The sequence below is a fragment of the Condylostylus longicornis genome, unplaced genomic scaffold (assembly GCF_029603195.1).
Source record: "Condylostylus longicornis isolate FDR11 unplaced genomic scaffold, ASM2960319v2 ptg000044l, whole genome shotgun sequence".
Taxonomy (NCBI): domain Eukaryota; kingdom Metazoa; phylum Arthropoda; class Insecta; order Diptera; family Dolichopodidae; genus Condylostylus; species Condylostylus longicornis.
This window is the reverse complement of record NW_026578013.1, coordinates 272144-300096: the sequence shown is the minus strand read 5'-3', so window position 1 is coordinate 300096 and position 27953 is coordinate 272144. Positions and strand designations below refer to the sequence as shown.

The 27953-nt window shown below is 24.9% G+C and overlaps 3 protein-coding genes across 3 annotated transcripts; 1 reads left to right on the top strand and 2 right to left on the bottom strand.

Annotated features, from left to right (window-relative positions):
* Positions 1–6144: 6144 nt before the first annotated feature.
* Positions 6145–19176, top strand: LOC129610459 (elongation factor-like GTPase 1). The gene is made up of 3 exons (XM_055523057.1): positions 6145–6170; positions 6319–6503; positions 18893–19176. Exons 2-3 carry the CDS (start codon positions 6324–6326, stop codon positions 19079–19081), a joined length of 369 nt encoding a protein of 122 aa, XP_055379032.1. The 5' UTR covers positions 6145–6170; positions 6319–6323; the 3' UTR covers positions 19082–19176.
* A 339-nt stretch (positions 19177–19515) lies between these two features.
* Positions 19516–27025, bottom strand: LOC129610199 (solute carrier family 46 member 3-like). The gene is made up of 8 exons (XM_055522651.1): positions 26897–27025; positions 21474–21662; positions 21226–21400; positions 20845–21140; positions 20432–20770; positions 20165–20357; positions 19940–20069; positions 19516–19868 (listed from the first exon to the last, which is right to left on the bottom strand). The coding sequence occupies exons 1-8, from the start codon at positions 26915–26917 to the stop codon at positions 19733–19735; spliced, it is 1479 nt and encodes a 492-aa protein (XP_055378626.1). The 5' UTR covers positions 26918–27025; the 3' UTR covers positions 19516–19732.
* On the bottom strand, positions 23027–27027 carry LOC129610198 (proton-coupled folate transporter-like). The gene is made up of 8 exons (XM_055522650.1): positions 26897–27027; positions 24776–24979; positions 24538–24712; positions 24129–24424; positions 23726–24064; positions 23461–23653; positions 23242–23371; positions 23027–23170 (listed from the first exon to the last, which is right to left on the bottom strand). Exons 1-8 carry the CDS (start codon positions 26915–26917, stop codon positions 23035–23037), a joined length of 1494 nt encoding a protein of 497 aa, XP_055378625.1. The 5' UTR covers positions 26918–27027; the 3' UTR covers positions 23027–23034.
* Between the last annotated feature and the right edge of the window lie 926 nt (positions 27028–27953).

Sequence of the window (27953 nt, the reverse complement as noted above, 5' to 3'; positions counted from 1 at the left end):
ATTAACTAAAAAATAAAAAAAAAAGAATCAATCGAAAATAATTTCTATTAAATTTGTCATTACAAAAAAAAAATAAAATGATAGTCGTCTCTCTACTAAACTAACATTCAATATAGAATTATAGTCTTTTCAAAGTCAATTAAAACTATAAAAATTAAATATTGTACTTAGTTAAACATTTAGTTAGTTAGTTAGTTAGTTAGACATGGCATGAAGATATGCACATATAGATAACTAATTAATAATAATGTATATATAATGTGCTTATGCAATTATTTTGAAATGCTTGTTAACTTTTTATTAACATGTTATGTTATTTATGATTTTTTCTTACTTTAGCTTTTTCAAACATACTTTTACGAAAGAACAATTGTACCCACATATCCACGTATACCTATATAACTATATACTGGCAATAAAATTGTATATAAGTTTAACTACTTTTATAACCACCTATTCATATTTTTTTTCAATATTGTATATAAGTAATTGTGTAAAAATAACTATTAAAAGTCATTAAGAATACAGAAAAAGAATGAAAAATAAAATGAAATAAAATTCTAAATGACACTATAGCGAGGGGGGGGGGGACATTAGTAACAAATATATGTATAATAAATTGTTATATAGGTATCAGCAATTTAACAATGAATATTTTCAATTTAAATATTGAAATGTTATAAATTTTATTTAGCTATATCGTAGATTTTATACAATATTTTTATATTACTTATACATATATAATAATTTTATATATATAGGAGATATTGAAAATCATATTTGATTAATGAATATTGAAGTAGATGCAATAAGTATTGCAATTTTTATTTAATAATTTAAAATTTCATTGGTATATGTGATGTAAAATTTGCTACATAAATAAAAATCATTTTTTTTTTTTAATTGAAAGAATATTGTAGTTTTGAAAACATTTTATTTTTTGATTATTTTCAATGTCAAATTATATGCATATGATGTATAATGTAAAACTATCTCTATATATACATGTATTTTGTGAAGTTGTAGGTATATTTGTTTTACTTTAGGTATAATTATGTTAAGTATATTTTGTAAGTATATATTCATTGTAAAATCTTCTGCATAAATTTACTTTATTTGTCAAAGAGGGAGATGAAGTATACAACATATAAATTCTATATACTGATATTATTTTTATATCAAATCCTTATTTTGTATTTTAAATTCCTATAGTTATATAAATTCAAAATATGTAAATTTCTGATATAACTAATAAAATATCAATTAAAATTTAAATAGTATTGACGAAAAAAAAGTTTATAGTTTCTTTAATATTTCTGTAATAATAACGCAGAATTATTTTTTAAGATGAATTTTTAAAAAAATTTATAAACGAACGAATTTACGATATATTGTTTTTGGTACTTATGTTCATATGATCTATTATTATATCGGATATAATAAGCAATTTTATTCATTAAAATTATTAGTATAACGTACATACATACAATAAAAAATTTTGAGCTTTAAATTATAAATTATTGTATAGTTAGAAATTTATGCAAATTTACGTTCTCATTCTATTTTAAATTTAAAATTATTGCAAAATTACTTAATTATTATATTTTATCGATATCATTATATGTAAAGTAATTTACACTTCGATATTAAGTACTTAAATCTCTTAAAATTTTTAATTGTATCTACCCATATTTCCTCGTTTTGAGTCATTTTGTTTAAAATTGTAATTTTTTCTGTCCAAAAACCGATTTAAGAGAGAGATTACTGTATTTGAAATAATTGCATAAATTTATATTTATATTACTTATATGTATATTATGTAGAGAACTCAACAAATAAATAATTGAAAAATTGTTTACAATACTTAATATACATTATGTATATATATATAAGAAATGCTCTTACATAAACATATATACCTGCATATATCTGTTTAATTCTCAATATTCACTATAATATCATAATTATATCTGAAAAACGTGGAGACAAAAAAATAATAATAATAATAAAAAAAAAACAAAATAAACAAAAAAAAAAAAACTAATAAGATTATCAATGAATATTTTCGATTTTATTTCCGGTTCATTCATGTTCTTATCACTACTCAACATACATACATATACATATCGATATACGTATATAAAATCTTCAATACAGATCTTCAAAACATATAGAAAAATATAAGCGTACACATAATACCAAACTGACATACATACAAAAAAAACAAAAAATAAATCTATATAGGCAGGTAAATATTTATCGTAAATCCCATATTATGCATATCTGTATATGCTATGTATGTATGTATGTTAGTATATTTTTCATTTAAGAAAAAAATTTATGCATTTTTAAATGAAATTTTTGGAGGAAACATTCCAAAATTAATAAAAAAAAAAAACGACGAATTTATGTGTTCATAAAATCAACGGATCTATAACGGTTTTTTTTTTTGGGTGCATAACTAACTAACAGGTTTACAATGGTTTGTAAGTAACAATATTTTGTATCGTATTTTTTTTGTTGTTTATGTCACCATTATTACGCTATCTTTATACCGCAATCAGCCCCAATAATCTTTACAATATTTTTCTGTGTTGTAAATGTGAAAAATCAAAAACAAAAAAAAACAAAAAAAAATTAAAGAAAACCTTTTAAAGGTCAGCATCCATTCCAAGAAGAAAAATAAGAAAATGAAGATGAGGTTGAAGTACGATGAGTGTACAATAAAACAAAAAAATAATAATTTTTTTTTCTTTTAACTTTTTTTAATAACTTCTTGGAGAAAATAAAATAATAAAAAAAACAACACCTTTACTTTGATTTTTCTTACATTTTTTTTTTTTTTTGTTAGTGATTTTTTTTTTCTTATATAACGTTCTTAGGAATATTACATACCGTCTTAAGAATTGAATTTTCTTATTTAAATTTATATTGTTGGTACATTCATACAAATTTATGTACGTGTATTCGCAAGAGTATGTAAGTATGTATGTACAATATATGCAAATATGTAAATGATACACACTTTTCTTAAATATTTTTATAGGTGTATTTTTTCTATATTTACGATAAATAATTCTTCCTTTTTATATAATTATTTTTTTTTGTAACTCTATTAAGCACTTATTTTAATGCAATTACACACACTTCAATATTATAATTTTTCTCGAATTCACTAAGAATTTTTTTAATAATATTAAAATATACAATTATTTTGCAATTTAAATATTGTACATGAAAAAAAAAAGAATACAAGTGAGTAAATATTTAAAATTTTATTTTTTGTTTTTTTTTTCTTCTGTTGTTTTTTAACTAATAAACGTGCGCAACACGCTTCGCTTACAAAAATAAGGAACTTCACTTTTCGAACTGATCAAACAAACTAATTTCAACCGAACAGACTTATATAGTGTTTAATAATACGATGGATGGATAAAAAACATAAAAATAAAAACAAAATAATATTATGATAAAATACAAAACAGAAAGCAAACAACAACAGCAGAACTTGACTTGAATGAAACACTAATACAGATGCAAAGACTTGTGTCAGGACAGGAGTAAAAACAACAGTTTTTTTTTTATTTTTTGTTTTCATTTTTCTTCATTTTTTCTTGTTCTATTTTGTTTCTGTTTTCTTTATTTTTTTTCTAAAATATTCATTCATACATTTGGTTTAACTATAAAATATTATGTTATGTATATCGTAAATGAAAATGTATGTATGTATTCGTATCACGGTACATACATTTAATAATAATGATGTATATTGAATGTATACGAATGCATATATATGGAAATATATTTCTAAACTTGTATCTATAGTATTAACATGTATGTATGTATATATTATATATTTATTCTTGCATAAACCTACATACAAATATTTATTTTATTAATGAATAGGTACATGCATTTTAAATACACACAATAATCAAATATACGAGTATGTACTCTGTTTATTTTAATAAATATACACATGCATATACTGTGTATGCTATAATTAATATGAAGATGAAAATATACATATATACGTATATATTATATATAAATACAAAAATCGTATGTACATAATATACATATGTATATATATATAACTACCCATTATTATATAATAAAATTGATTCTAAAAATCTAAATATATTTTAATGAATTAATGTTCATACATATGAATGTATGAATGATTGTGTGCGTGTATTTTAATATAAAAAACAACTTTTATATAAATAATAGTGTTAGTTTATCATCGCTATATAGTTATATTTGAGTATTTATTATTAAAACACATTCACATTTACAATGAGTAATTTTTAAATGATCTTTATTATTATTATATTTTAGAAAATGAGAGCATAATATCAAAACATACACACATGTATACATTTGTTTGTGTGCATTTGTATTAACAAAACAAGATAATTCAAGAATGGAACATGAAAATTAAACGTCATTGATTTTTTTTTTTGCTTCTTTTTTATATTTTTGTTTGAAGATCATGTTGTGAATCGTTCGGTAGAAATTTTCAAATGAGAAAATAGATTTTTTTTTTTTAAATTTCACATTTACATGACAAAAACACAAGGCATAACAAGAATTGTATGTGTTTGATGGCGGTGACATTGTGAGAATATTTAGAGAAATTTTACTCAAAATATTATCTACCAAATATTTTTGAATTTTGAAATAAAAATGTGAAAAAAAATAAAAATGCTATTCTTAATTTGTCATGACAAAACTTTCTGGTGTGGACACTCAGAGAGAAAAAAAGTGTGAAATAGGTCTATTATAAATTTCCTTTTACGCCACTTTTTGGATTCATTATTCTTGTAACATTAGCAAATAGATCTTATTTTTTCTAGAACAAAATTTTCACCTTCATGCATATCTTCCCTTTTTTTTCCAGATGTAGTTCAAAAAATCTTAAATATTGCATTCTTTAAATCTTTGCACTATAATTGTTTTTCTGATTTGTTCTCGGCCAACTCTGATTTAATTTTTCTGGTTTTGATGTCGTATGTTAATACTAACAATAATTGAATTGCGCATGCATGAATAACTAATTTTTCACGCCAGAGGGGACTTCAGAGTTTTAGAGAAAAATATTTTTGTCACGCCAGATATGACGTCAGAGTTTTAGAGAAAAATATTTTTGTCACACCAGAGGTGGCATGAAAGACGTTGTAGTTGCAGTTTTACCGTTACTATATGATATTCGATGCATAAAACCGTATACGATTTCATGTGGTAAATTATTATTACATCTATGTTTGTATGTTTGGAGAGCTTAGCGAGTACGTATTGGATCAAATTAAGCATGTTCCCGGGTTAGCAACGAAGACAAATTTTTCGATTTTGTCTAGCGTAAAACAGCGTACACACTTTACTGACCAATAACTTCTTATACACATAATAGAGCACTAGAGAAAATTGAGCGTAAAAAGGGCTTGATATTTCTGCCTTGTAGATATTTTGAGTTCGTTTATAGAAAAATGAAAAATTTTTCATATATAGGCTTGTATTTTGTATTGTTCTCTTTTTTCTGTTAATGTCATCCCTTTATATACAATGATATGATTCGATGGATATATGAAAAATAAAAAAATCTGTAAACAGTTTTAGTATACATATGTACATATGCATGTATGCATATAAAATTTTACTTTACTAGATTATGCAAATATAAACTGCTGTCAAAACATTGATAGAAGAAATTTTGAAATTTCAGTTTTTACAGTTATATAACAAGACGTATCTTGATGATAAAATAGTCGGAAAGATAATTTATTATTAATTGCTGTTTTTCGATAAAAGTTATAATTCAGAAATTTTATTAAAAGAACTGTATATTGGGTTCTATTGTTTATCACTATCACTGTCATTTCTTGCGACATCGTCAAGTACGCATGAAACATTTCCCTTCCAATAGCTTCGTTTACCAAAGGTGGCAAAGGTGAGGCGGAGATTTTTTTGGAGTGCATTCCTTTTCTAAACAACGAACCTTGCGAATCCAAATGCCAAAGGACCACGTTTTCTTTTATATGCGACGCTTTATTAAAACTTAGACTGGCTCATGTTAGAATAGGGATATGGGAATCAAGTGATATCCCAACGAACATACTCGTATATAGCCTAGGTCTACCTTAAAGTGGGCTTTTGAATCTAACCTTAAAGTAACGTATGAAGAGTCCTTAAATAGTAAAAATTTCACTTTTTTTTGTGATTTGATCAAATAAAATTATTCATAATTATTTGATCAAATTCAAATTATATTTCATTATTCAATATTTTAACATTTTTTTTTTTCAATTTTATTTTTAGGCAAAATGTATGCAGTTATTGGAAGACGTCATGGTAGAATATTAGCTGGTGATTTAATACACGGTAGCGGTAATTTTTCTGTAACAGCTGTACTTCCTGTTATTGAATCTTTTAATTTTGCACAAGAGATACGTAAACAAACATCAGGATTAGCATGTCCACAGTTGGTATTCAGTCATTGGGAGGTAAATTAATAATGTAATAATATAAAAAAAATTAAATACGTTGAAAATTAGTAGAGCGTTCACAAGTGTCCAAGGAATAACTTTCAAGTTTTTTGAGAGAAACTAGTTCATTCTAAATTTACCTGTATTATTTTGTAGATCTGTTTATGGTTTAGGTTTCTATCACGGACTTTAAGCAGGTTTTTTAATTTACATTACAAAATTGGAAGATCAAATGGCTATAAGAGTACAAAAGGCAGTTCGTTTTAGTATGAGTTTGATAACTGATGAGTTCGAAAGACGGTGACCGGTGGAAGGAGCGACTTAATAGACTGGTCTGCTCTCCGGCCATTAAAGAAATTTATTCGTGTAAAGGATATCTGTTTTATCACTAGGTTCTCCGGTCGTTATGTGATGTAAGAAATAATATAAGGCCTCGATCGCTACTTTCGAATACTAGAGGTGATTTGGGCCTGCGGTTTAGGATGTGAATAGGATTCTCTACGAGGGTCCGTTCTCGATGTGGAAGAAGAGACGCATATTTTGGTTGAATTTTCTTTTGTAAGCTGGATGAATTATCGGATATCGCTATTGGCACGGGTTGCTGATAAGATTTTTCGGAGGGGTTGCCGATTTCTAGGATTGGATTCCAATAAGCCTCCTTTTTGACCTAGGGTTGGTGTTATGCGAATAACTAACGTATTGCGACGTTAGTTATAATAAAGTTTTTTTTTTTATCGACACATCAATATTAGAAAATCTCTAAAGAACTCTATATAGAGAAGAGTTTTTTTTTGCCTTGTTTTATTAAAATAACTCCTTAAATTAATTATTGAAGAGTGAAAACCTGGTATCCATCCAATTTAAATTTATTTACATCTTCTGAAAATATGATTGATTCTTTAATAAATATTAAAAAAAAAATTTAGTATTTTAAGTAGATTTGTGAATAACATGTGCATAATAATGATCATATACATATGTAAATTATTTTCACGTTTTAAAATTCATCATCATAATTTTTTTTTCAATTCCATTCATATTGATTTTTAATTTTATTCTCATTTCAAGATCATCTCACACATGATCTGCGTTAATCTTTCAATTTTATTTTATTATATTTTAACGATTATTATTTTTTTCTCTTACCATACATACATATGTATGCTTGCCTAAGCCCATATGTGTATGTAGTGTACAACATGTACGCAATATGAACTTTTATACTCTTGTATCGGATGGACATGATTTAGATTTTCATTTAACGAAAGTCACGCTATATTGCAGCACAATATTCTGATTTATTTTATTATCCTTAGAATTGAGAAAAAAAAATATAAAAAAATAAATAAATTTTTTTTTGTTTTCTTTAAATCCTTAAATCTGAAATCCACTTCATAAGACAAAAAAACACAAGAAAAACAAGCCAAAAAAAAAAAACTTATACAAAAAAAGAATTGAACAGAACTGAAAAGAAATGATTTACAATATTTTTTCTTTATTTAAAAAAAAAATAATAAAAATAAAAAATAAAATTTTTTAAAAGGAGCGAGAAGAATACGATCAAAAGAAGAAATTGAAGAATATACCTGTATATTTTTACCTGTAAACTTATCTTCATTTCTTTTTGTGTATTTATTATTGTTTTTCTATTTTTTTGTTCTTATTTTTTTGTAAGGCTTTTGTATTCCATCATCAACAACAATTTCTGTTCAATTATAACCTTAAAAAAAATGTTTTTGTTTTTTTTTATTTTCAACAAAATAAATGTATCCGCAATATTTATAAAGTGTCACCCTGTGATTTGAAATCTATACATAAAGATTTTATTCGGACTGCTGACTGGTTTATTTTTTCATTTTATATTCTTAATATTTTTTATTTTTGCCATTGACTGTTACCATTATTTTAGTATTTAATAGGGATTTTTTATATTTATTAATTTTAGGCAAATATTTTTGTCCGACTCTACAAACTGTTATATTGCATATTGACGTATTTTAATCAAATAAAAAAATTCGAGTTTCTTTCCAAGGTTTAAAAAAAAAACCTTTTGTAAGAAATTGTTTTCTAAATGACGAGATTTTTTTTTTTGCTGACAAAATAATCTACCAATCTATTTTATGTTTACCAAGATAAACGATCATGCATAGACATATGCCTGACAAATGGCAACTGAAATGCATAGACGTACAAATGTGTATGTGAATATTTTATATGGACATCGAAATGTTGCTAAGTTCCGTAGTTGTTCCTCTTTCTTTTTCATAATAGTTTTTAACTTTAACTCGTAAGCGATGGTGACGAGACCCGTGCTAATGTACGGTGCTTCACTGTGGTGACTTGTGCTTCAGTATGGTGCCTATCGCAGAAAATGTATATCAATTTGAAGCTAGTAAGCAAAATTCAAAGACGAATCAATTCGCGCTGAAAGACCCTTGCGATATATCACCATTCCATTCCGATTGATACTCTACATTCGTTTGACGACTGCATCAAAGTGATTTACGAAGGAGGAGATAAATTGATTCGCATTTCTTTTTGCAAGCTACGGGTCTGGCGAATTCAAATGCAGAGGGTCTCAATGAATTTATCAAAAGCTCTAAATTTGCTAAATGAAACAGGAAATGAGTAATATAAATTGCAATTAATTGTATTAGTCGGAAAGATCGATTAAAATTTTATTATTGATATTTTAGTTGGTTATTTAATTTGTTGTGATTTTTTGTTGTTGCTATGATTTTTTGTTTCTTCATAAGATATTTGCTGTCGAGATGAAATGATGAGGCTCTTCAAAAATAATAATAATAATAATAATAATAATGAAAAAATAAAAATGAAAACAGAAGAAGATAATAATCTCTACGTATTTCAGTAGCCAATTCGTAAATTACTCTTGAGTCTCGACATGTTTTTAATCTGTTTATGCCCCACGTTTCTTCTTTTTTTTAATGTAGTTTTTTTTGTGTTACCTTTACTCATATTTTTTTTTTTTGTTAAATGAAATGTGTTTGCATACACGGGTAAGAGTAGAAGCCAAAAAGTATATATTAGTCAGGGGCGTTTGATTAATTTTAGATAAAACAAAAAATGCACATCAGCATTATCAAATTATTTTGAGTTTTTTTTATTTTTTATATACTGAGTTACAGATGGATAAAGAAATTATTAGCAAATTGTTTTCCATATTTTCATGAAGTAGTGTTTCCTTTCTTTTATGTACTCGTAGTTAGAGGAATGCTTTTTCATGGGAGAACCTGTAACGTGGTATAATCTCGATTGCAGAAAGATGGGACAATTTTATGAAAAACATTAACCGTGGGAGGAGAGCCGCAAAAAAAATTTAACCTCCCAAATTTAAATTGCAAATTTTTGGTTTCGACAGAAATATGTACCAACTTAAGTGGCTATAACTTCCATAATTGACCGATTCAAAAAAAATATAATATGAAATGAAAAGCTAAAATTTTCTCTAAGATAATTTTATTTAAGACAAAACTGTTGGTCATTTAAGGCACTACTGAAGAAGCCGTAAAGGAAATAAGTCAAAAACAAATGTCAAATTTTTCACGAAGTGGTCAATTATTAAAAAATTTACCCTATTAAATTTTTTTTTTTTAAATTTTTTAAAAAAAATACGCTTTTCAACGAATGTAAGCGTTAGGAATTTGAACCGATTTTTGAGGAGCTTGGGCTGGTTCGGATTAGGAGTGGAAAGGGAGAGATCCGGCGGTACTACAACGGGCCTAGTTGGTCTATGTGTATCATTCGGGGGGCCGCAATAATCAATAAATCAAAACAATATTTTTTTTTAATTAAAAGATTTAAAAGATTTCGAGTCGGTCTTCAAATTACCTCTTATTAATTTTTTTTTGTGCGATGTCCCTTTCCCAGATAATTCGGTTGTAAACTAGATGATTTCCAGGAAAAATCACTATTTTGCTCTAGGTAAAAATTACATTTTTATTAATTATAATTATTTTATTAATTATGATATTATACATATGACATAAAGGGTTACTGTGTCCCTGGTAATGGTATTATATGTGTGTAAGTAGAGAACAATTTATATTAACATATACATATATTTGTACATATGCAGATAAAGATAGTATAAACTTTAATGAAAACTCTTACTTCAAAGTTTTTTGTCTGCGATGGGGCTGCTGGAGAGTATAATTGTAGCTCATCATATTCTTACGTATAGCAATAATAAAAATAAAAATAAAAATAATAATGATAATATAAGAACCAAGTGTATCTTAAGCTAAATATAAATAATCTCGAGTTTAGTTATAGGCCCGGTTTTCTTTTACTTTTTTTTTTTTTTGTCAGTTATTATAATATAATTTTTTTATTTTTTGGTATATTTTATGACTATTGTGTGTTACTTTCAGTAAAAAAATTGTACGTGAATAAAAAAATAAAAATTTTGGAGTTTCCTTTTTTTTTTTGGGTTTTTTCTTGGTTTTTTTTTTGTGATATTTGGTTTCAAATTAAAAACAAAAAAAATGACGCGATGTGTACGTGTGCCTGGCTGCAGTAGCAATTTTCAGAATCAACTAAACTACAAATAAATGAGGGTTTCTTTTATTTTCAAAATACTTTTTTTTTTTAATGTTTTGTGTTTTTCATCTTTTGTGGTTAATGTTGTTGTATATAGCTTTTTCCTTTTTATGATTTTATGATCTATGTACATTTGTATGTAGGTAGGTGTATAAGTTAAAGAACAGCGAAATGAATGCTCTAGGTCATTTCGAGAGTCTTCTTCTTTTCTTACATGTAATTATGGTGTACGGAGTAGTTTTTTTTTTATTCATAATATGAATAAGACGGTTGTTTTTTTTTATATTTATTATTTTTTTGTTGAACAAGTTATGATTCTATTAAATTTATATTTTGGTTAACAGTATTATTACAAAAATAGTATATTTATAATATTATGGTTGTCCGAGGAAATTTTAAGATACGGACTGCATACTATGCAATTTAAAAAAAAAATAAATTCATTAATTTTATTGTTTTTAATTATTATTCGCCTAACAAAATAATAAAATTGCTGTAAAATATTAGTGACCGACACGAAGGCCGATATGTGTAAAATGTGAGGTATAGAAAATGAAAATAAAAACTACTTTTGGTATTTTGGTTCCCAAGATTCCAAATCACTAATCGAAATAATTAATTGTCGAAGGCTTCTGGTATTATAGGGCATGTGATTAGAAAAAAATTTCGAGTTCTACTAATTCTTCAAATTTGTTTCTTAAATCCCCGTATTTGTTTTTTGAGTAATTTTTCTAACTCCTTTATCCTCCTCCTAACTCCTTTAATATTAAAACTTAATTCCGAGTTTAGTCTAATATTCAACTTAGTAATTACAGTTTCGATTCAGTTTAGCAGATTTAATAGGTACCAGATCTATCTATGCTAAATATTTCCAGATCTAATATAATAATTATGTTTATTATAAAAAATGTAATTGTTTACCGACAAGTGTAGAAATTTCGTTCAATTTTAAATACATAAACTTGCGAAACTTAGTGGAGATTTTTTTTGTTAATATTATCATTTTCTACATGGTGAATGTTCAATAGGGTTTGGAACCCTCTTATAACAACAAGTTTTCAATTGCCGGATGAAAAATTCAGTAATTTTATTGTAGCGATGGTGATAAAGTTTAAGCTTCCATTTTGAATTTTTTTGCATAGATTATATAAAAAAAATCCTACTGAGAAAAATAAGAAATATTCGAATTTCCATTTCTTAATTCTCTTTTTCATTTTAACAAAATTAATAAAGCATTACTAAATATGAATAGATGATGTTCATCCGGTGACTATATAAAATGAGCTCCGAAATCTGATTGAATCTATGTATCTGAATCAGACGTATGATGATCAATATGAATCTATAGCAAATGAGGCGTGTAAGAATTTAAGTTTTAAGTTTTTTTTAAAACAATCTCTGAAATTTCTTCAAAAAGTTTAAAATTTTTTTTTTTATTTTAGAATTTTTAATTTAATTTAAAAATTTTTGGAAAAAATTTACTTCAAATTGGGCGTTAGACTGACAAAAATAGAGCTTTAAAGGACTAAATTTCAAATAACACAAAATTGAAGCGGTAATTGGACAAAGGGGTTTAATTACATTTATTTGCATCTTAACACATTTTGTTTTATCAACAAATTGTAATAATATTATTTGTTATTTTGTTATTTAAGTCCTATGTACACTGCCAATCTTGTCTTCTATTAACTTTCTAGCTATTAGACTAATAACAGTTGAAAATATATGAAATTTATTGATGTTCTATCCGAGCTGCTCAATTTTCCTCAAAATGTTAGTTAACGCCTTTGTTCACTTATCTCTTAAATTTACAAACAATGTAAATTATTAAAATCCCTAACAACAGCTTTATTTTTTATTAATTCACTGATCACATTTGCTTTCCATTTAATTTACCATTTCCAGTTCCTTAAAAACTCCTTACAAATTTCGAATTTAATTTGAAATTTTTAAAAATTTCATTTAATAAAGTTTTGTATTTTTTCCATTCTTTCTTATTTTCGCTTTTATAATTAATTTTGATGGGAGACTTTTATTTCCGGTTCCATTTGATATTTTTTTTTTAATTTTTTTAAAAATCCCCCCAGAACAAAATGAAAAATTAAATAAAAAAATAAAAATTGCAGGTCTACGTTTCTTCTTCTACGTATTTTGTCTGTCTGAGTTTGATTTCTCTTTGACTAGAGTATAGATTGAATTAATTAATTTTAAAAAATAAAAAATTATACTTAAAAACTTAAAACAACATAAACAACAACAATAAAAATGAAAATACTAAAAGACATAAAATAAAATAAATCTTAAAATTCATTATGCAAAAGGATATAACAAGAAAAATAACAATAATAAGAGCAGAACATAACACCAAACATAAAATAAAGATGATTTTGAACCTATGTGGATATTATATGATAAAACCTTTTATTAAAAGCCCATTAACATGAGTCCGAGAGCAATCATATCAGTTGTATGTGATGTGAAACGACATTAAGAGTGTCAGATCCTTGAAATTTTGTTAATTTATGAATATTATGTGTTTGTATTATATGTGTATATTTTTATGTTTTACAAAATATTCATTCATACATTTTGCTTCTGGAATTTTTTCTTTTCAGTTTGTATACACATTTATTTTAATCTAAAATATAACTTTTAAAAAAATTCTAATTTATCGGGACATATCAGATAATATTAGAGCCTTAAAGGTAAAATGTTTTAACTTTTATGATAATGAGATTATAAATTTCATTCTCGGATATTTTCAAATAACTTCCTTGATTCTTCTTTGATTGGCTGATGTATTAAGAACGTAAAATTGTAATTAAGAAATTCGATTAAAATTTACAATAGATTAAATTTAAAGCAGGATATGTAGAGAAAATTTGTTTAGGAAAATCGAAACTTGAATTATATTCAACTTATCAAATATACAGGGTCATTCACATAAGGTAGCAAATAATTTCAGGCATGATTCTTTAATTAATTGCCAGTGAAATATTTCATGGTTGGGGAATGCAGGTATGCCCGTTTTCGAGTTGCAGTCTGATGAAAAAAAAGGTTGTGGATTTTTCCTGCAAATTCTTATAAATACGGAGCCATGCGACATAGAATAACCATCTTGGTAATAAAATTTGCGTTTAAAATTCTAACAAAGATCTACAATTGGTAGTACGTTTTTGTTGTTTGCTACAATCAGCATTCAGTTTTTAATGGTAAAATTGCAAAAGATGTTCTGTCAAATCGATAGCATAAAATTTTTTTTTCTGTTTTTATATTCATATGCTTAATTAGTAGAGAATGTCGAAAAATTATAGGAAGACGTTATTGACATTACACTAGGGTTTTTTGTTGGCAACGATACTTTAGTATAGTTCTATTGCAGTGCAGCGTAATTTTAACTAATAAGATCTCTCGAAGTTAGAACTGCAAACGGTTTTTTTTTTTGCATTCTCAAATATAATAAAATTTACTTTAGAAATTTCATCAAAATTTTGAATCTTGAATGTTGCAAATCAAATCCTTTCTAGCTCATTTTTTTTTGTCAAATGAACATTTTGAGTCGAAACTGAAGATACTCGTAGCAAGCAATTTCTAAATTTTATAATTAAAAGATTTACACTTAATTATCATTATCCCATAGTGTTCAAGAATGAAAGCCTCTTTTTCATATAGTTAAACTGAAATAAACATATTATGTATGTATGTGTAGGATCTAGAATAACACAGTATACCTATGTAAGTATAACAATTTGACCAGCTAAAAAGATCGTCGTAACATTTAAAATAAATGAACATGAAAATGTAGAAACATAATTATATTTACATATATATTATACATATATACATAAGTATGTATGTACAGTATAGGAAGACCATAAAAACAGAAATAAAATTTTAGCGATCGCGAAAATACTTAAGTGGCAGGTAAACGTCTTAAAAAAATTTTAAATTATTTCTGTTAAAGTTTTGCTACTGTAGATTTTTATTGTTATTTAAGAAAAAAATTTTTTTTTTTTTTTTTATTACAAGTTATTTTTTAATCGTTTTCTGCGGCTAAAAGTGTTTTTTGCTTTTTGTTATTTTTTTTTTAATCCTATATTTTTTTACTTTTTTTTTTTTAATATTTTCTTGAATGGATTATAAAAACCCTTTAAATAAAATTTTTATTTTCTGTATGTGGAGATTTTTTTTTTGTTTTATTTTAAATTTAAAAATGAAAACAAATTGCTTTCAGGAAATTGGTTTTTTTCTCTCCTTCAAGATAATTGGTTCACCAAATTTGGATTTACAGATTTACTATGTCTTTATATCAGAGTTGCCGTTTGATATATTGGAAGCGGGGTTTTTTAATTAATTAAAGTAGGAGTATTTCCAGAGAGATAGTCATACAGACTCTAAACCCAAAAATAAAATTACAGAAATTTATTTCGTTAATTTGCAAGTTATTTAGCAATTAATCGAGGAATAAAATTAAAATCAACAACAACAAGAAAAGTATGCGGTGTATAAAATAATGTATCTCCAGTTTGTTAGTTTGTCAGGAAAATTTATGCATTTGCAAGAAAATTTTAGACAATATTCAATGTTGTTTAGTATGCATCACATAAAAATTTGATGTTTTCTAAAATAAGCGTTCACTAATAATATTAACTTGGTTTTTAAAACAAATGCCACGTTATCTGCTACAGCTCTTTTGCTAAAAGATCTTCTAACTTTTACAAGGCAATTAGCAAAATATTTTGTGTTATATACGAAATAATAAAAAGGGAACACTTGATATATAAAATGCAATTTGAGTCCACAAAAGAATAATGCACAAAATTAGAGTAAAAATACTACGATCGGATTTTGAAGGCAGTCCTAATTTTTATGTATGTACAGAAAGCTATATATTTTGTGTAGAGGCGCAACAGTCAGACTATTAAAAAATTTTGTTATAATATTATATGAGATTTTTAATTAACAAAAAAAAAAAAATAGTACGAACATAGATACAAGATCATATAATTACATTATTAGTTTGAGAAACTTGGTTGATTTTTAAATTTAAAAATTAAGATAGGAAATTTCTGTATAAAGGGAAGCAATTTTTTCTATATTACTTGCATATTATAAAATTTTTAATTGAAAAGAAACTTTTAATTCTTAAATAGACTAAAATGTAAGCTTAAGTAAGAAGTGCCTGGGTAGTTCTAGTAATTGAACAACACTAAATATTAATCCTATAATTAGGTACAGGGTGTTAAATATCACCTTGCATTTGAAGTGTATTAGAAATCTTATTGGAAATTAGTCCTGTTTTTCTTAACAAATTCACAGATTGTTGCCGTTTGTAAAAGGAAAATTGTTTTTTTAAGTTAAAAGTTTAAAAGAGTCAAAGAGGTTGATAAGGTATTGTCACCACAATCAGAAATCTATATGATAAACAGTAAATAAACATGATGTACAGAATGTCTTATATCTGCTGTTAAGTGCACTGCTATACATAATTATGTGCAATGTTATGTCACATGAAAAATTAAGATTTTTTTTTTAAAATGAAAAATTACTTTAAAGTCATAAGGATTCCGAAATATGAGACTGGTATAAGTAATATAGATATTCCTGAGAAAATCCTTGTTCTCAAGTTTCCAAATTATATGCAACCATACGATTATCTAATACGGAAAGAGAATCATGTTTACAATTTTCAAAAAGTAAAAGTCTTTGCAACTCACAATTAATTGAGTTGTGAAGATTTTCTCTATAGAAAAACAAAAATTGTAACAATTCCAAAAAAAAACCTATACAAATGTTATGTGGGACTGTCGACTTAGATACGAGACATTCTGTATAAATTTTTCAATAAATACGTATAATTAGTAATAAGCATGAAATTTCATTTGGAAGATGTTATAAAAAGATAAGTAGCTAGTATGAACAAAGTTTTTATTAAAAAAATAAAAATTAATTTAGATTTTCAATCATATTGGATGGAAAAATATTCTTAATGAAAATGAATGACTAATACCAGTGGAAATTGGAAAATTTTTTAATATTTTGTAAGAATTTTTGAATTTTTATCTTTTATAAGAAAATTATGATTCAAAATGGCAATGATATTTTCATTTAAATTTCACTTAATACTTGGAAAATTCATCCAAAAGCTTTTCAACAAAATTCAGTATATTGCATTTTGTTAATTTAGATCTTATAGATTAAATTTAGTTTAATTTAAATTTTTCGAGAAATATTGTGATATTTTAATTGGAAAATTAAAGTAAAAATGAACAATTTTCTATTGAAATTCATTTTAGATTAATTAGAATTTAAATGGAAATTTCATCTTATTCTTAATAGGATCTGATGTAACAGTAAATTTTAGAGTACTATAATATCAGAAAAAAGAAAATTTGTAATATTATATTCAATTCGGGATACAAGTTTTATATGACGTTCGTGAGTTTTCTTTAAATTCAAAATTCAGTTCTAGACTATGTTTTAAGGCTCTTCTTTTCAAATTCAAATTTTTAATACCAACTGTTCACCTTCATAGATTTTATTTATATTTTAATTAAATAACTTATTTTAAATTTAAATGATTTTAAATTGGAATCCAAAAATATTTATGAGAAAATCATACTTACTCTTCGTTTATATTTCGTTTCCGGTTATAAATTTCTTAATAAATTTCTTATTGGTCATCATAATTATTTACTGCGAAAGAGAAGAACCATTTAAACCTACCGTTCTATTTGCAAGATGCTGGAACTTTTAACCATCATCACTAATTATTGCTAACAACTTTGTCTTTTACTTTTATTCAGAAATCAGAATTAAAAATTACCCATGTAAAACATTTCGATTTTTCTTCTACGAATTTTATAATGTGGATATTTACTTATATGTGTGTGTATGTATATATTATATATATATATGTATATGAATATTAAATGACAGTCTAACATAATATAGCCTTCAAATTAACATAAAAAATTGCTGGTAATCTAATCGAGTGTCAGTTGAATAAGTTTATTTTTCTTTATAATTTGATGCCCCCTAGTATAATTTGAATTTCATCTCTATTTCTAATGATAAATTTTTGGGAAGTCCAATAATTACATGCGGAATCTTTAAAATTAACACAAAATTTAATTTAGTTTATTAACCAGTAACATCAAACAGGGCTTGTTTTATAGTGAAATAGTATACATGAAGATCAGAAAATTAATTTTACCGATTTTAATCATTAAGCCATAATATGCCTAAGAAATGATCGTAGACTTAAAATGAAATTTTGGGTTCAACTTTTAATTTTAAGCTTTATACGCTCTGCTGTTACAATTTAATGCGTTTATAGATACATTCGGTATGTGAAGATCATTGTTGAATGTATAAATTTTTAACCAAAGAGAATTTTTAAAAATATTCTGGAATTTTTTATAATATCAAGGTTTCATATTACTATATTAGTATTTTAAGTTGAAGTTATTTGAAAGAACAGGAAACAAATGAAAAAAGTGAACGGAAGAAAAATAAAAATTTTAATTTATTTTTTTGGTGAAGAAGAAAACAAATCTATGCGATTAAGGCAATTTATTACTTTGACACTATCTTTACGGTTTTCAATATTTTTCTTATACCTACTAAGTAACCAATAGAAATTTTTTGGGTTCTCTCTTTTGGGTTTCTTTCTTGATTCTTTCGATCTTCAAATTTGGCTAAAAATTGTAATAATTCCGAGCGTTCTCTATGCTTTGCGATTTTAAACACTTCTGTATTTTATTAACTAGTTTCTTTTTTGATATTGTAATTATATCAAGGATTAATTAAAATTTGAATTTGTTTTCTTTTATTAATTTTAGATAATCGACATTGATCCATTTTGGGTACCATCAACTGAAGAGGAATATATGCATTTTGGTGAAAAAGCTGATTCTGCAAATCGTGCACGTTTATACATGGATAGTGTTAGACGTCGCAAAGGACTTTTTGTTGAAGAAAAAATTGTGGAACAAGCTGAAAAACAAAGAACTTTATCTAAAAATAAATAAAATTTGTAAAACGACAGAAGAACTTTGTAAAAATGCTGCACAATAAAAATTGAATCAATTGTATTGTTAAAAATATTTGCATATGTATAGGAGTAGCTCATAAAAATTTTAAAAGTGACATCTATATTTCAATAGAACAATTAGGTGTAATTTTTTTTTTCTTAGTTTTTAAGTTTTTAATGGAAATATGGAAATTTGAATTTTAAAGTTAGGAAGCGATTTACGAAGTTTTGATTCTTGAGCAACTAAAGAGAATTTATTCCTAAAGATTAAAGAATATTTTATTATTAAAGTCAGGTACATAGCTCTAGTTTTGATAGTTTGAGATAGATTGTCTTAATTTGGAAAATGTTATCACCTCAGTAAAAAATAAGAATACAATTTTGATAATTTTTTTTTTAAAAAAATTTAATTTTTATAAAATTTCTATGAGATACATGTGCCTTGAGTAACAATTTTATGGAAATGTCGGAATAATTTTAAAACAAATTTTTCTTTTTTCTAAATTTTAACAATAACTAATTACAGTATTTCTAAATTTTAACAATGTCTTTTTGATGCCAAAATAATATTTTGTTAATTAGTTTCCTTGTATTTCATGTCTTTTAAATTTTAATATTATTACAATATTTTTGCATAAATTTGCAAATATTAAATCTTTCTATTTTGAATATCTTTTTCAGTTTCATTCTCTACGATAATATTGCTAACAGAATCTTTATCATCAGTTGGAGGATCCTCTTCTGTGACCACAATATTCTTATTTCCAAGTCTACATTGAACAATTCTAAAATAAAATATATAATTTAATTTTTATAAAACAATATTTTGTTAATACATTAATTTAAGCATGCTTACGTCATTAAACATATTGCTAAAACTAAACAACTAAAGCTTAAAAGAAAAATGCCGCCCATCCTTCCAACGGTTGCATTATAAACTTGTGTATAAAGTACACCACTTATAAATGGAATGGCATTATCGCAAACTATATTAAAAAAAAATTATTTTATTAACCATATTTCATTGTCAACCATTCAAGGAAAATGAATTGGATTGAATGCTTATAGATTTAAAAATTACCAGAAAGTAAAGCAAAAACTTTTCCTCTCTCTCTAATTGGTACCAATTTTGATGTAAATGCTCTTATTCCTGGTCCAGCTATTGGACCAAAAGCACATACTATACCACCCAAATAGAAAACGTATGGAACATTTGCAAAAAAATAAATGAGACGAGCCATTGCATAAAAAGTACAACCAAATAAAATTATAACCTAAATATGATTTTAATAATGTTTGATTAATAAAAAATATTTTTGTATTTTATTTTGCTATGAATTTAACTTACAGTATCTCTCCATTTTAGAACTTTATTCATTATTGGAACAGCTATCAGAAGAACGACTACATAAGCTGAAGATTGAAATGTTTTAAAATTACTGAATTGTTGGACGCCCCATTTAAATTTAAATTGTGTGTAAAGGAAAAGGTATGCTTTTTCATCTCTTACAAATGTATATAAACCCATTGTTATCATTATTATTATTAAAAATGATCGTCGATTTTGTGTTCTATGTTTCGTTAAAACTTTTATAGAATCAAAAACATGTTGTTTATCGAAAAAATCTGGTAGAAAACCACATGCATTTAATTCACTATAGGGTCTTTGTCGCGGATTCGTTTGCCACTAAAATAAAATTTATTAATAAATATAAAATAATTAAATAAAAATATTTAAAAAAAAAAAATAATTTTTCTTACTTTTAATGCCACAAATGTATAAATAATTGACACAATTAATAAACTGGCATTAATGGAAAACATCCATGTATAAGATTTATTTAAAACATTATTGAACATATATGAACCCAATGCAACTCCTGTTGGTACAGTTACTAAATAAACAACTTCTAAAATTGTAACACGAATAGTTCGATTTTCGGATGTTGAAACATCAGTAAGATATGCAAAACATGATGCAAAAATAGCTAAATCAGCACCAGTAAAGGCACAAGGCATTGTAGCAGTAAATATAACATATTCTAGTGGCCATGTAGCTAAAATTTAAATTGTAAAATTTTTGAATTATAAATTTATTACAAAACTAAAAATATTAATATATAAAATTAATGAGAAAATTACGTTGATTATCATTCACAATAATCATTAAAGAATAAATTAATTTTCCAAATAAACCGAATAATAATGGAAGTTTTCGTCCTCTTTTATCAGACCAAGCACCCAAAAATAATGCTAATATAATTGGAAAAATATGACCAGCGATACTATCTAATTGATGAAAATTGGAGGTTGTAACCTATAAATATAAATTTATTTTCAAATATGAATTCAATAAATTTTTATTAAATTTGAAAATATAAAAATTTTACTTGAACTTCTTTTGTAATATTTTCATAATCTTTTATATTGTCGCATATTTCAACTGTATAGTTGTGATTAACTAAACATGCTTTTCTAACAAAAAATGCTTGTTCAACTACCGTCGTAAACATAAAAGCAAACATATATAGAAACATTGTTGGTTCCACAGTAATTGAGTGTATCCATTCTTTAATTTTCTGAAAAAAAAATTATTAGAAACATAAATTATTATACATAATTATATTCAAAAATTTCAATAATATTATTTACATGAAATGAAATTCAAGAATAATCAAATTTTATGTTTTTGTTATATTTTGTGTATAACTAAAATTGTATTAATTTTAAATTAGAAATTTTTTAATATACGATTTGATAGCATTATCTAAGTCATAAATTTATAATCTTTGACATTTTATTCGGTTAAGCAATAATGTAACAATAATGTTAATGCTCAAATATTGACACTGACATGAATTTGATTGATTATTGAATCTGGAAATGACTTAAGGGAATGTTTTGTCAATCAATTTTGTCAATTATTAATTAATCAGTTAAAACTTTAATATTAATAGATGACAGATTTATTGATTGAGCTTATTATCGTAAAATATTGCAAAATATCGTAAAATTTCTACGACATCCAAATTGGATGTAAAACGCAAGCATTGATCAAAGTTTTATGATTCAATTTGTAAACTGAAGAATTTTGTAAATGTCAACTGATCCAAAATGTTTTATAATAATTAAGAATTTTGAAAATGTCAAATAAAAGCATCTTAAAATTTGAGTATACTTTAGTATTTTTGTAGTTTTACGTTAGAAAAATTTATAATATTGACGTTTTTGGATCAATTCTTAGATTACTTAAAAGTCTTGCAACAATATGCCAATTTCCTTCTATTTTGAAAAGTAATTTTCAAAGATTTAAGATTTCCTTAAAATGTGCTGTAACAAATTTAGAGCAGGAGACCTTATTTTTAATTTAATATTGTTAATAGTATTGGACGCGTTCGTTACTAAAAATAGTGCATGTAAGTTAATTTAATTAATGAACATAATATAGTAAATAGAATGCTTACGTATAGGACTAAGTATGAAATAATTTCTTAATTTAGCAACTAAACACAATTCTTTTCTGTTTTTAGCACAAATTTTTCGATTCTGAAGTCTCATATAAAGCAAAAATATGAAAAAATAATTTAGAATTTGAAATTTTCTTTTTATTTCTCTATGTCATTAAAAGAAAATTAATGGGGAATCTATAAAGTGAGTGTCATAATTTTATTATATGGCAATGTTATATAATTACGATATTGACATTTAACAATACTTTTTAAAATATTCTTACAAAATTCTTAATTTATTTAAATGTAAATCAAAACATTTTTGTTTCTACTTAATTAACAATTAATAAAAAATTTAACAAAAAAACAAAATTCTTATCACAATTTTTATAAATATTTAAAAATTTCAAGATTTCATTCCATATTTGAACACTTTAAAAATAATTTGCATTTTTGCAACATTAAACCTAAAAAATATTATAAATTTTCTTTGAAAATCTATTCAGGTTTTTGTATTCAATTCCTTATTGGTTTTAGGTGAATTTCCTGAAACTAAACTTGCTACTGATTCACTCTTGTTATCTAAAATCTCTTCAGTAATTATAATTGGATCATGGCCGAGCTTAAAATGAATTATCCTAAAAATAATTTAAATAATAAAAGTTTTCATTAAAAAAAAATGAATTATTAAATTGAATTTTCATCTTACGAGATTAAACAAATAGCTAGTATTAAAAAACTAAAACTTAATAAAAATAATCCAGCCATGCTACCAAGTGTAGCATTATAAACTTGTGTATAAAGAACACCACTAATAAATGGAACTGCATTGTCACAAACTAAAAATAAAAATATTTTTATCAATAACGTTATAGTATCAAGGAGTATTTAAGGATCAAGGTAATATATTGACCAGTACAAAACTTACCAGAAAGTAAAGCAAAAACTTTTCCTCTTTCTACAACCGGTATTATTTTTGATGTAAATGCTCTTAGTGCTGGTCCAGCAATTGGACCAAATGAACAAACAATACTACCTAAATAGAAAATAAGTGAGGTATCAGCAAAGAAATAAATAAGTCGTGCAATGGCATGTGCAATACATCCAAATAAAATTATGACCTTAAAAAAGAGAAAAAAAAATTGAATAAATAAAATATTTCTCAATTATAAAAATTTTTCAAATCTTATTACAGTATCTCTCCATTTAAAAATTTTATTCATAACTGGTACAGCAATGAATAGAACCACAATATAGGCTGATGATTGAAATGTTTTATAATTACTAAAATCTTGTACATCCCAACCAAATGTATGTTGTGTATGTAGAAACAGATATGCTTTTTCATCTCTTACAAATGTATAAAGTGCCATTGAGAATAGAATTAATATTAAAAATAATCTTCGGCTTTGAGTTCGACGTTTTGTTAATACTTTTATTGAATCGAATACATGTTGCTTATCGAAATAATCACGCCAAATTCCACAACATCCCAATTCTTTTAGAGATCGTTGTTTTGGATTACTTTGCCACTAAAAATAATAAAAGAGAAAATAATTTTGAAAATTTTATTAATTTTTTTATTTCGAAACTAACTTTTAATACTAAAAATGTGTAAAGAATTGCAGTCAATATCATAATGGCAGTTATTGCAAACATCCAACTAAATGATTTATTTAAAACTTTATGAAATAAATATGATCCTAGAGCAACTCCAGTTGGTGTTGTTATTAATGTTACAGCTTCTAAAATTGTAACACGAATTGTTCGACTTTGTAATGTGGACACATCTGTTATATATGCAAAACTTGAAGCAAATATTGCAATATCACCTCCCGTTAAAGAGCATGGTAAAGTTGCTGTATATATTACGTATTCTAGTGGCCATGATGCTACAAAATCAAAATTTTTGTTAAAATATAAAAGAAATACATATAGAATCTTAGAAATAACCTTATAAATGAAATTGTACATGTATTCATTAAAAAAACTAAACAAAACTTACGTTGATTTTCATTTATAATCATCATTACATAAAATATAAATTTTCCAGTTAATCCTAATAATAATGGAAGTTTTCTACCTCTTTTATCTGACCATGCTCCAAGAAATAAAGCCAATATTATAGGAAATATATGTGCAGCTATACTTTCATATTGAAAAAAATTTGAAGTTGTATGCTAAAATATTGGACGCATTACCGCTCCACTCATAATTGATTTCTTTTTAGAAATAAAACTTACTTGAACTTTTATATTAACTTCTTCATGATGTACAATATTATCACATATTTCAACTGTATAATTATGATTTACAAGACATGCTTTCCTTACAAAAAATGCCTGTTCAACAACTGATGTGAACATAATAGCAAACATGTAAAGAAACATTGTTGGTTCAATTGTTATAAGTTTACACCATTGTAAAATTTTTTTATACCATTTTACCTGAAATTTTTTTGGAAAACAAAAATTAGTTCACAAAATATGTAAGTGAAATTTTTGAATTGACATGAATAAAAGCTTACATTTGCCCAAGATTTAATTTACAAATTAAAAATTTTTCAGAAGCATAAACGATAATTGCCATTAAATAATATTTTTTTTTTCACATTTAAATTATAATAGAACGTTTATGTAATTAGCATTATTGTATATTTTATAGTTGAACATCTTTGAACTTGAAATAGCACAAAACTTTAACTCATTTCTATTAAAATGGCTGTCGGAACTGTTTAAAAACGACTGACAATAACCAGCTATGTCTGCATAATTATTTTATTCACTTAACTTTTGTTGAACAAATATTTTACACATAATACTTCAAAGCAAAATAGCACAAGCATTTTATATACGATGCTTAGGCAAGGCCCTGTTATTTAATTTTTGTAAAATTGAAAAAAAATTTTTGTTATAAAATGTTTGACCACACAATATGCATTCTCCTTTATTTTGATTCGAACATTTATTTTTTGATAAAATAATGAAACTAATGTCCTGGACTGAATAACAAGTCAGGTGTAGGACTATTAAAACAATAGTCAGTTCAGGACTAATGAAAAAATATTATCAAAGGATGTTGAGGAATCTTATCTGATTTAATAACGTCTATATATTTAATTGTTAAAAATGTGTGAACGATGTTTGATTTCCAAACCTCACTTTAAAATAATTTTTATAGAATTGTTATGTAACTGGCAACTGAAATGTGATAATTGAAGTGATGGAACACTATATTATGTAAACGGATTATATCAAATAAAAAACCTTTCGCATGTATTCAAAGGGTGTTTCTAAAAATGCCATTCTTAAGGTTATAGCTTTACATTTAATTTGTCCGTTAAGCTTTGTGCTGGCTTTGTGCCTCTAACGTTAAGAACAGCATTTGCAAAAAAATTCGAAAACTTAACATGGTCGGATTTTTCTTGTACAGCTTACATGATTTGAATTGGTTTTAGAAATAATTCAATAAATTTTAATCATAATTTAAAAAAAAAAAAAATTTTAATTTGAAATTTCATTAGGAGTCATATTGAGAAGCAGAATATTCCAATATCTTGATAATTAAAATCTGCATTGATATGTTAGATATACGACCTATGATGTACGCACATGGCAGAATACAACCAGACAAAGTACAATTACATATGTACAAGACAAAATCACTTTATTTCACTATAGCCAATATCTACAGTGCTATACACACATCAATAGTACTATACACATTGAATTTTATTATATTGGATATTATAATTAATTTAAATAAGATTAATAAGACACTTTTAATAAATTCACAATAATTAGAAAAACACACATACAACATTTTTCTAAAATATAAGCGAGACAATAATTTTTATTTTATATTTTCGTATATAAGTTTAAAAAACTCTTATATTGTTATACACAAATTCTTTTTCAAAAAAAATATTTATTGACAACACTTACAAGTGCTTCTGATTTACTTATTTTAAAATAAAATAATTAAAATTTAATTTTAAATTTTCGCGCTTTTTTTTTCAATTTGAAATTATAAATTTGTTTTAATTCCCGATGTTTTCTTAATGCAACTCTATAAAAGTAAACAAACAACAAAACAATGTTATGTTCGTCTCCCTACTGTTTTTTCTACATAATGTATAACACATTTTGTTTGTAAACAATTTGACATTTTAAAGCGTGAGAATTTCTACCAACACTATCATATAATGCGCACAACCACAAACACAAACATAAATATAAATACTAGTCTTTCAATTAGATAACATTGGGTAAAAAAAAAAATTCGATTTTTTGCTTAAGTAATCAAAAAAATTTTTTTTTAATTTTATGAATTAAGAAATCACTAAAAGGATTTAATTTACTTACCTCTATAATATCTGTAGACATTTTAAATTAATTTTAACAAAAAATAATAAAAATAAAATTAAATTTTTAAGATGTTTTGGATGAAAAATAAATTGATAAAAAAAAGTCTCGTATTTATGCTAGCTGTCGTCTTTCCATGATAATCTTAACCTAAAATGAAAAAAAAAATGTGAAATAAAATTAAAATGTTTACAAACGGATACAAAGCAAATTTTTGATGAGAGAAAAGAGAAAATTATAATAATATAAAGTGTTGCCGTTTATGTATAATAAATTTCATAGAACTTTAACATTTTAACTCTTAAAATTTTATTAAATTGATTAAACTAAATTTTCTTTTAAGTTGATATTAAAATGTGGCACTTGTTACTAACTATATTGGAGAGTGTTAACTGAGAAATTGTAGTGATAAAACTATTATTAAATAATAGGATATACATCAATCTTTTACTGGGCTCAAAGTGAGTTGCTTATAATTTTTGTTATTATGCCTTATGATGATTTAATTTGCAGTTGAATCAGCGTTGAATTAGCGTTTAAACTTGAGTTCAATATTTCATATAACGTTTTTATATAGTATGGCGTATGTTGAGTTAGCACAAACATTGTTATGAAACGACTTTATTTTAAGTGCTATTATAATAGTATTGGAATGAAATAAATAGGTAAAAGAATTTTTTTTATGAAATTTATGTAAAAAAAATATTAGAAAAAACCAAATTTACAAAAAATTTACGAAAATAACAAAATAAATACGAGATCTAACTATATACTAATATTAGAACATGCAATACATTTTTGATAATTTACTCTATTGAAGGAAAATAGTCCGTATGACTTAACTGTGCTACTCATAACAATTTCACTAAATTAGTTGAGTGCTTATAACTAAACTAGATTTACAACATTTATTTATAAAGTATAAGCGCAGTTTTCACTATACATATGGGGTTTTCGTTTATGCACGCTGCGTTGAAACTTCTACTTTAGAACTAAAAGTCCTAAGCCGTGGCGTAATTTTTTTTTTGTTTACGCAATCTACAAATTTTTGAAAGTT